Consider the following 8,679-nt stretch of genomic DNA (forward strand, 5'->3'; position numbering starts at 1 on the left):
GGCAAAGGCTGGGATTCAGTCAGTTTCCTGGTTCCTGTTGATCTGATTTGTATTTCCAGAGCTTGGGACACTTAGGTCTAAGGTGCCCTTTTTTCTGGGGGGGGGGCGGTCTGAGGGGACACGGCCCTGCCCTGGCATCTGAGGGGACACCGCTTGCCCTGGAAAGTCCCAGTATGAGGAGAGGGAAGGGAAAAGATCCCCAGGCCAATGATGGGTTTGGGAGAGATGCTCATCCAGGGGCCCTGGGCCCATGGTAGAGTCCGGGGAGTCCTTGCTCTTCTGGGGTAGGGAGTCTTAGATGGCCCTCAGTACCCCCTCTCTTCCCTTCACCCAGCTACCTCTACCCAGATGGGAAGAACCACAACCCAGACCTGACTGAGCTCTACCAGATGGAACCCCATCCGTACATCCATGTGTCAGAGGTGAGGTCCCAGCCTGTGCCCCCTACCGCCCCATCCCTGCTTCCTGCCCCACCCCCCACACTGTGGCTCGACTCAGAATTCTCTCCCACAGAGTCAGGCTCCAGAATCCCAGAGGCCTTGGGTTTTTGTGCTGGTGTGGTGGCCATGTGATCTGGGTTAAATCACTTGGCCTCTCTCTGCCTCTGTTCCTTCTATGGAAAATATGGCGCCTCCTGCCTTCTCCCCAGGGGTTTTTGCAGGGATTAAACCAGGAAATGATACTGCTGAGACGATCAGAATGGCTGGTGCACTTGAGCTTTCACCGATGACAGCCCCTGTACCAGCTCCTGGTCTTCACAGCCACCCCATGGGTGAGAGAGAAACGACAAATGAAATCTTTTGGTATAAGTATCTCCCACACAGTATTTGGGATATACTTAGACCTAAAAAGTTACGCATTGTTTACCCAAAAATCAAATTTAACAGGGCATCCTGTATTTCTAGTTGCTAAATCTGGCAACCCTGAATATAGACCACCCCGGAGACTGAGTCTCATAATAAGGTACATGTAGGAGGCTGCTGGACACACGGCCTTGAACTTAGGAGGGTTCGGGGCTGGCATAGAAGTTTAGGACTTTCTTCCTGTGGCCTGACTTATATCCCCATGGCTGGCAGCCCCCTTCCCACTCTCCCCATCTTCTTGCCTGCTAGGAGCAGCTGCAGCTGTACTGGGCCATGGACTCCACGTTTGAACTCTGCAAGATCTGTGCTGAGAGCAACAAGGACGTGAAGATCGAGCCCTGTGGGCACCTGCTCTGTAGCCGCTGCCTGGCCACCTGGCAGGTGGGTCTGACTGCCCTGCCTTCCTGCCCAGTCTCCCCCCACTTTATGGTAAAAGTCCCTCCTAGAGGATCGCCTGCATGCCTCGTGGATCTGATGGGGAAACTGAGGCCCAGGGCGAGCAGAGATTTGCTCAGGGTCACTCAGGAGTGATGAGCGGGAGCCCACCTCTCTGTGTCTGTGCCTCTGTCTCCGTCTTGCTCTGCGTCTCTCACCTCCGCTCCTGCTTCTCCAGCGGCGTTCTTATTAGTGGAAAGGGCTCCTTGTTCCTTGTTCCTGGCTGGGCAGTCTGGGGCCAGTGGCTTCACCTCTCTGAGCCTTAGCTTCCTCCCCTGGAGAACGGGGCTGATAGTAGCAACCTCCCAAGGGCCGTGGTGAGGATCCAAGCCCACAAAGCCCTCTGCAGAGGCCCCTGGGAAACCCGGGGCTATTGCCCTTGCATAGCATAGGTACATGACCTTAAGCTTCCTGATGGTGATGGAGGTGTTTGACAAGTTCTGATGGCTGGGGCATGCATTCCAAGGCCATTCATCTTGAATACACGTATTGTCACTGTGGGACACAGGCTGCTAGCAAAACGACCCAATAAGGAAGCAGGCCACCCCACTCATGAAGCTTGAGAAAGCCCGGGGTAACCTGTCAGATAGCTGACCCCTTAAGACCTTGCTTTTCCCTTCCCATGTCCTAATGCCTCAAATTGACCAATAAAGAGTGAACCCATGAGTCCCTAGACACCCCACTTGGCCCCTAATAAAGGCAGAGCCCCGGGTGCATGCAGCTTCCCTCTCTCTGCACCGGGGACCTCACTGTGGGGCCCCAGGCAGGCCGCGTACCCCCCAGGGCCTGTGAGTAATCAGTCTGGTTCTTCGGAGCTCTGGTGGTTGTTGTTGAGGTGTGTCCTGCGATCATAAGAAGCCCAGGGGCCGGCTGAGCCACAACATTGGCCCCAGTGGCGGTTGTCACCACAATTCGTACGGGCCCCGGCAGGTGCCTCTGGCATTCCTAGGGGACAGCATCACTGTGGACAGCTGAGCCCCCCCAACACCCTGGCTCCACTGGGCATCCTGCTTGTGTGCCCCCCCGCCCCCGCCGACCTCATGCTCTGCTCCCATCCCCTTCCCATCCTGCATCTCCCCCAGCTCCTCTCTTCACGACTCCTCTCCCTCTCCCCCCACCCCCGTTTCCCTCCATCTGTCCTCGGCACATCAGTCTGTTGGGGAGGCGGGCCCTTGTGGTCCCAAGGGACATGGTGGAGAACAGGGCGACCCTGACCCTGTCCCGTCCAACCCCACCCCCAGCAGTCCGACAGCCAGACCTGTCCCTTCTGCCGCAGAGAGATCAAGGGCCAAGAGGCTGTGAGTATCCTATCCCAAGTGAGGCCAGCGGAAGCCAGGGCCACTGCTGAGGACCCGAAAGAGAGCAGTGACCAGGAAGATGGGGAGGAGGAGCTGGGGCAGGTGAGCAGGGCCAGGCAGGAGCTGCAACTGGAACTCCTGAGTCTGAGGGAGGAGGGGCTGGGGGTCTGGACTCCTGGGTCTGAGGGAGGAGGGAATTAGGGCCAGGACTCCTGAGTCTGATGGAGGAGGGGCTGGGAACCTGGACTCCTGGGTCTGAGGGAGGAGGGGCTGGGGGCCTGGACTCCTGGGTCTGAGGGAAGAGGGGCTGGGAGCCTGGACTCCTGGGTCTGAGGGAGGAGGGGGCTGGGGGGCTGGACTCCTGGGTCTGAGGGAGGAGGGGGCTGGGGCATGGGCTCCTGAGTCTGAGGGAGGAAGGGCTGGGGGTAGGACTCCTGAGTCTGAGGGAGGCGGCGGCTGGGAGTCTGGACTCCTGGGTCTGAGGGAGGAGGGGCTGGGGGCCTCACTCCTGGGTCTGAAGGAGGAGGGAATTAGGGGCAGGTCTCCTGAGTCTGAGGGAGGAGGAGCTTGGGGGTCTGGACTCCTGGCTCTGAGGGAGGAGGGGCTGGGCGTCTGGACCCCTGGGTCTGAAGGAGAAGGCAGCTGGTGACAGGATTCTGGGGTCCTACGGGCCTGGACCTTTGCTTCCTCAAGGGTTTGGGGCTCTGACTTTCTCCAGCTGTAACTCTCCTGAGGGTTAGGACTTTGCCTTCTTCTCTATTCTATCTCCAAAGCCTAGAAGAGTGCCTGAATGCTGGGACTCTAGGCTGAAGGACACGTAGGGGGGAAGACAATGGCAGCTTACAATCCCCTCCTCACCCTCTGTCTCTCCTAGGTGGTTTCCTCAGCTCCCCCACTGCCCCCTCAGCTGAGTGCATCCCCAGCTAAAGGCCAGCTGAAAGTGGTGAGTCAGGCACTGGTCTGAGGTGGGCAACTCGGGTCTTGTTCAGCTCCAGGGTTCCTCAGGGTCCCCTGGCCCAGCACTCACCCTTCGCGCCCATTGACAAGGTGCTGGGCAATCCTCTACGCCCTCTTGTTCTCTTCCCTAGTTATCCCCCTTGCTGGCTTCCTGACTCTCCTTCCAGCATCCCAGGCATGTCTTACCCCAGGGCCTTTGCACCAGCTATTCCCTCTGCCTGGATTTCCTTTCTCCAGGCTCGCTTTCTCATCTCCTCCTCAGGGAGGCCTTCCCTGACCACCCTAGTTTATTGATAATAAGACACCCCCCTCCCCCCAAGCCTCTTCCCTGCTGATCTCCATAGTTCTTTTCAGCACGTGGCAGAAGATATAGTCTGTTTCTCTCACCGTCAGCAGGGTCCCTTCGTCCTGAAGGTTAGGACTCTGTCCTGTCTGGTATGTCTCCAGAGTCTAGAACAGTGCCTGACACATGGCAGGTATACAGTGAAGAGGCGTTGAATGGATACCTTGAACTGGGTCTTCCCAGTAGCCTACAAAGTCAAAACTGTTCCCCTCTTCACTTCCCAGAGGAAGAAGGCTCAGAGAGGTGACCACACTCACCAAAACCTCACAGCCTGATACAGGAGAATCTGGTGTTGGGGCGGGGGGAGCTTAGAGAACCCTAAAATCATCTGCTTGTTTTCTAAGCAAGCCCCAGCCTTCTATCGCTCCCCCCACCCCTTACTTCCTACCCCAGGATTTTCCGAGCCCCTGGCCTGCTGGGGAGGGGCCCGTCTCTGTTAGCATCTCAGGCTGAGCACACGCAAGATTCAATCAATACAGGGCTGTCTTCAAACAAACAGCTCAGGAAGTCCGGGAACATTATTCGACCGCGGCAAACAAGTGAGCCAGCAGGAAGGGGGGTGGCGGTGACACCAGCCAGGGAAGCTAAAAACAGATCCAGACCTGCAGCCAAAAGCAAATGGAAACATTAGGAGGCACTCAGCCGGCTCCCTGAGGACAATGAGGGGGACACAGCCCGAATGGCGGGCCGACGGGGGCACAGGGGCGCACCTTTGCCTAGGCTGGGCCCTCCACCTGGCGTGCCCTTTCCTCCGCTCCCCAAACCCTGCCCGATTCAAATCCCAGGCAACTCCTACCCTTTGTTCTTCAAAACACGCTGCAAGAGAGGCGGCCCCAGGAGGGGGTGGGGGGTGCCGCTGCCCAGCAAAGTGACTGCCAGAAGGAGAATAGTTAACGTGTATAGAACTTGGTATACGCCTGGCACTGCTCTTAACGTATTGATTTAATTGTCCTGACAACCCAGGGAGGTACATACTGTTATGATCCCTATTACTCAGAGCCAGATGTGGAGGTCACCAGCTCAAGATGACAGAGTCGGGACTGGCCCCCAGGCCCCTGGCTCTAGACTCCAGACTCCATCCTCCGCTCCCAGGGGCCTCTGTTCTGTCTGTGAAGTGGGCACCATGCCGGTCTCTGCCGCATGGGGGCGAGGAGTGGGCTGCTGTGGGCACAAGGGCAAAGGGGGCCATGTCAGCGTGGCTGTGGTTTGCATAAGCTGTTCCCACTCTGCTGTTCTCTGTCCGAGAAGCCCACCTCTAGGCAGCAAGCCCGTCATTCAGTGGGACCCGGCACCTTGCTGGCCTCCGGCGACCTCTCCCCATCCTCACTGTCTCCATGCGGAGAATAGCAACAAGCCTGGCGTGTTGCTCTCTCTCCGCAGGTTCTGATGAAGTGAGCAAGACTGGGTGTATGTCACCTGGGTCACACCCCTCCCTGACCTCTCAGAAGCCCCCACTCGCCCCCCTAGGGCCCCAAGAAAAAGCTAACACACTCTCCACAGCCCACAAGGCCTGGGGGATCTGACTCCTCCCCACCTCTGCACCCTCTTACCATACTCCCAACTCCTTTTCAGCAACAGTGGACCCCTGCTGTTCTTCTAACAGGCCAGCAAGCCCACCACCCATTGCAGGACCTCCGCCTACATCTTTCTAAATACTCAGCCTTCTGTTCAATTGCCGCCCTTTCCAAGAGGTCTTCTCCAGCCACTCCTATCTAGTTGCCCCCCATTCTCCCCATGCCCATTTCAGTTCCCTGAAGAACATCTAACACTCTCTGGATATTTCCTTGTCCGTGCACTGATTACTCATGGTAAGCTTCTTGCTCAATACATCATCAGTTGCATGAGGACAGAGATTTGTCTACCTGGTTCATAGCTGTCTCTTCAGAACCTAGAATAGTGCCTGACACTGTAGATTCTCAGGAAATATTTGTGGGATGGATGGATGGATGAAAGGATGGGTGGGTGGATGGATGGATAGGTAGGTGGGTGGATGGATGGATGGATGGATGGATGGATGGATAGGTGGGTGGATGGATGAAAGGATGGGTGGGTAGATGGATGGGTGGGTGAATGGATGATGGTGGATGGATAGATGGATGGATGGATGGTTGGATAGATGGAGGGATGGGTAGATGGATGGACAAACAAAACTTCCTACTCAAGCCAGAGGTGCTAGGGGATAAAACAGCATGGACCAGGGACAAGACTATTGTACTGGCTTTCCCTCCTCCTCCCCCAAGCAACTAATGTATTACTGCTGTCCAGACCTGTGAAATAAAGATAGCTATAGCTCAGCTGTGACATTTCTTAATCTCCCCTCCAGGCACCTCTGGCCCTCCCCAGACTTCAGGGCCCTCTTTCCTTTCCAAGATTTAAGACTGTGGCCTTGGCCCCATGGCAAATCACCTCCAGCCCTCAGGCCAGGGAGGGAGCCCCAGGGTAAGTGGAGAGGCAGCTGGGGTCTGGGACTCCTGGGTGTGCGGGAAGATGGGGATGGGGGTGGGGGGCAGAAGGGAAACACTGGTCCTAGGAAATCAACAGCCCTTCTTCAAACTCTCTCCACTGCAGAAACTCCTAAGGATAAGGGAAAAGTCACCCCTCCGGCTGCCCCTGGGGGGGCCCATGATCGCTGCCCAGGCATGGGGGCCGGTGAGTCTACTCCAGCCCAGCCCCGGCCAGGTTCCCTCCCTTGGCCTGGCCCTGCCCTGTCCCCCAACCTGGCTGTGATACTATCTAACCCCCTCTCTTTCTGCCTCGCAGGGCCCCAAATGTGCTGCTAAAGGGAGCCCCAGGGGCTAGAGGGGGTTTGTGACTAATAAAGTGCCAAGCCTTGTTGTCCTCTGATATGTGGAGAAAGTGCAGCAGGCACTAGGGGGCAGCTTGACCTGGGGGGGGTCCCTGAGGCCTGATCATCCCCCCCATTAATTCAGGGGTCTGGAGAGGCGAGTGGGGTACCCAGCTCCTCTGGATCCAGGAGTCCAGGCTCCCAGCCTCCTCCCTCAGACCCAGGAGTCCAGAGTCCCAAGTTTTCAGAGAATCGGGCAGCCATCCCTCTTTCCCCACTAATGCAAAAAAATTTTCTGGAACCAGATCCAGATATCCAAGTACTAAGTACCTAGTCAAAAAGACCCCACATTTCTTTAAGAGTTATGCACCTGATCTTGTCCCAATGTTCTTTCCTCCATTCCACTCTGGGAGAAGGATCCCAGTGATTTCCAGTCCAAATCAAACTGAGGACATGTCTCCCCACCTCATCACTAATCTTGGAGGGACCCAAGCCTCCCTCCACTTCAGTTTAAGCCAGCCTGCACCCCCTGAGCCCAGCCCTGTGCCCAGCCCCAGGCTAGGTGAGGCTGGGCGAGGCTGGGCGCATATAGCAGTAATCACTGCCCCCTGGTGGCTCACAATCCAGTGGGTGACATACAGTGATGACCCAGAGTGGGCAGGGCTAGGGGGATGGGGGAGAAACAGGGGGCTACAGGAACCCAGAGTGGGCAGCTGAGCCAGCCTGGGAGGTCAGAGAGGACCTCCAGGAGGAGGCATCCAAGCTGAGACTGAAAAGAAGAGGAAAACGTATCCCGGTGTAAAGGGAGCATGGAAGTCCATACCACAGATTTGTCCCAAGCAGCACAAGCCGGGGCAGAAAGGGAATTCATTGAGAGGATGTGGGATCTCTCACAGATTCCTGGGAGCGATTAGAGAACCAGGATGGGAAAGTAAGCCATGAAAGGCAAAGGAACCACCGGCATTGGGCTCCAGCCGGAGCCCAGCCCCAATCACGCCACAGAACTGGTCTGATGAGGATACACTGATGTCCCGAGGACCCCTGAAAACCAACCAGTCACCTCGCTGCCTCTGCTGCCCCAGCAACTGACTGAAGGTGCTCTTCTCACTCGCTGTTGCTCGGAACAAATCACGCCAACACTTAGTGGTAAACACCAACATCGTGGTGGCCGCGGGCCAGGATTTGGGGACGGGCTCAGGTGGGTCGTTCCGGCTCAGGGTGCAAGCAGGTGGCACCTGGTCCAGGGCCTCTGGGGGCTGGACAGACTGCTCTCTGCAGTCAGACCTCTCCATGGGGTCGCCACACTTGCTAGCTTGGGCTTCCCCACGGCATGGCCGCCTAAGGCAGCCTGACTGCTTGTAGGGTGGCTGACGGCTTCGTGGGAGAGTCTCCCAGTGACCCTTTTCTACCTAATCTTGGGAGTCCTGCAGCATCACTTCTGCCACATTCTCTTCTTTACAGGAGAGTCACAACACGGCACAGATATAAAAAGAGGAAGGAACGTAGGTTTCCCCACTTCTGGGGAGTGTCGAGATCAGATCGTTAAAAGAGCATATGGAATGAGAGATACTGTTACATCCATCTTTGGAAAATACAATATGTCCCAGCTCCACAAGAGCGTAGAACCAACCAGTCCCTGCTTCTTTGGCATTGTTAAATCCTAATTCAAAGTACAGTAGGATTCAGGGGTGCCTGGCTGGCTCAGTCGGAAGAGCATGTGACTCTTGACCTTGGGATGGTGAGTTCGAGCCCGGTGCTGGGTGTGGAGGTTACTTAGATAAATAGAAAACTTAAAAAAAAAAAAAAGTTCTTATCTAAACTTTCCCTGCACAATAAACTGTTGTCGTCCAACCCAGAATGCATTCATACTGCCCCCCCCCCAAGACAACACAGACTTCCAGTAGTTACATTTTCCAGACGGAAATCTGGAATGACTGGGGAGTCCCCAATCCCCAGCAAATGTGTCATGATCCCGTATTCCACAAGCTGTGAACTCGT

At 56.3% G+C, this 8,679-nt stretch overlaps 1 protein-coding gene across 1 annotated transcript in view; it reads left to right on the plus strand.

Annotated features, from left to right (window-relative positions):
* The window catches only part of BCL3 (BCL3 transcription coactivator), a 16,166-nt gene extending 9,426 nt beyond the window's left edge, over window positions 1-6,740 (plus strand). The window contains exons 9-14 of the mRNA XM_081807903.1: window positions 289-422; window positions 1,113-1,244; window positions 2,540-2,698; window positions 3,471-3,539; window positions 6,220-6,335; window positions 6,465-6,740. Coding sequence (XP_081664029.1) covers window positions 289-422; window positions 1,113-1,244; window positions 2,540-2,698; window positions 3,471-3,539; window positions 6,220-6,335; window positions 6,465-6,474 — 620 coding nt within the window. The 3' untranslated portion in view covers window positions 6,475-6,740. The remainder of the gene's footprint in view (window positions 1-288; window positions 423-1,112; window positions 1,245-2,539; window positions 2,699-3,470; window positions 3,540-6,219; window positions 6,336-6,464) is intronic.
* Window positions 6,741-8,679: the final 1,939 nt, after the last annotated feature.

This window comes from Leptonychotes weddellii, chromosome 16 (genome assembly GCF_054177405.1).
Source record: "Leptonychotes weddellii isolate Sample4059 chromosome 16, ASM5417740v2, whole genome shotgun sequence".
NCBI classification, from domain to species: Eukaryota; Metazoa; Chordata; class Mammalia; order Carnivora; family Phocidae; genus Leptonychotes; species Leptonychotes weddellii.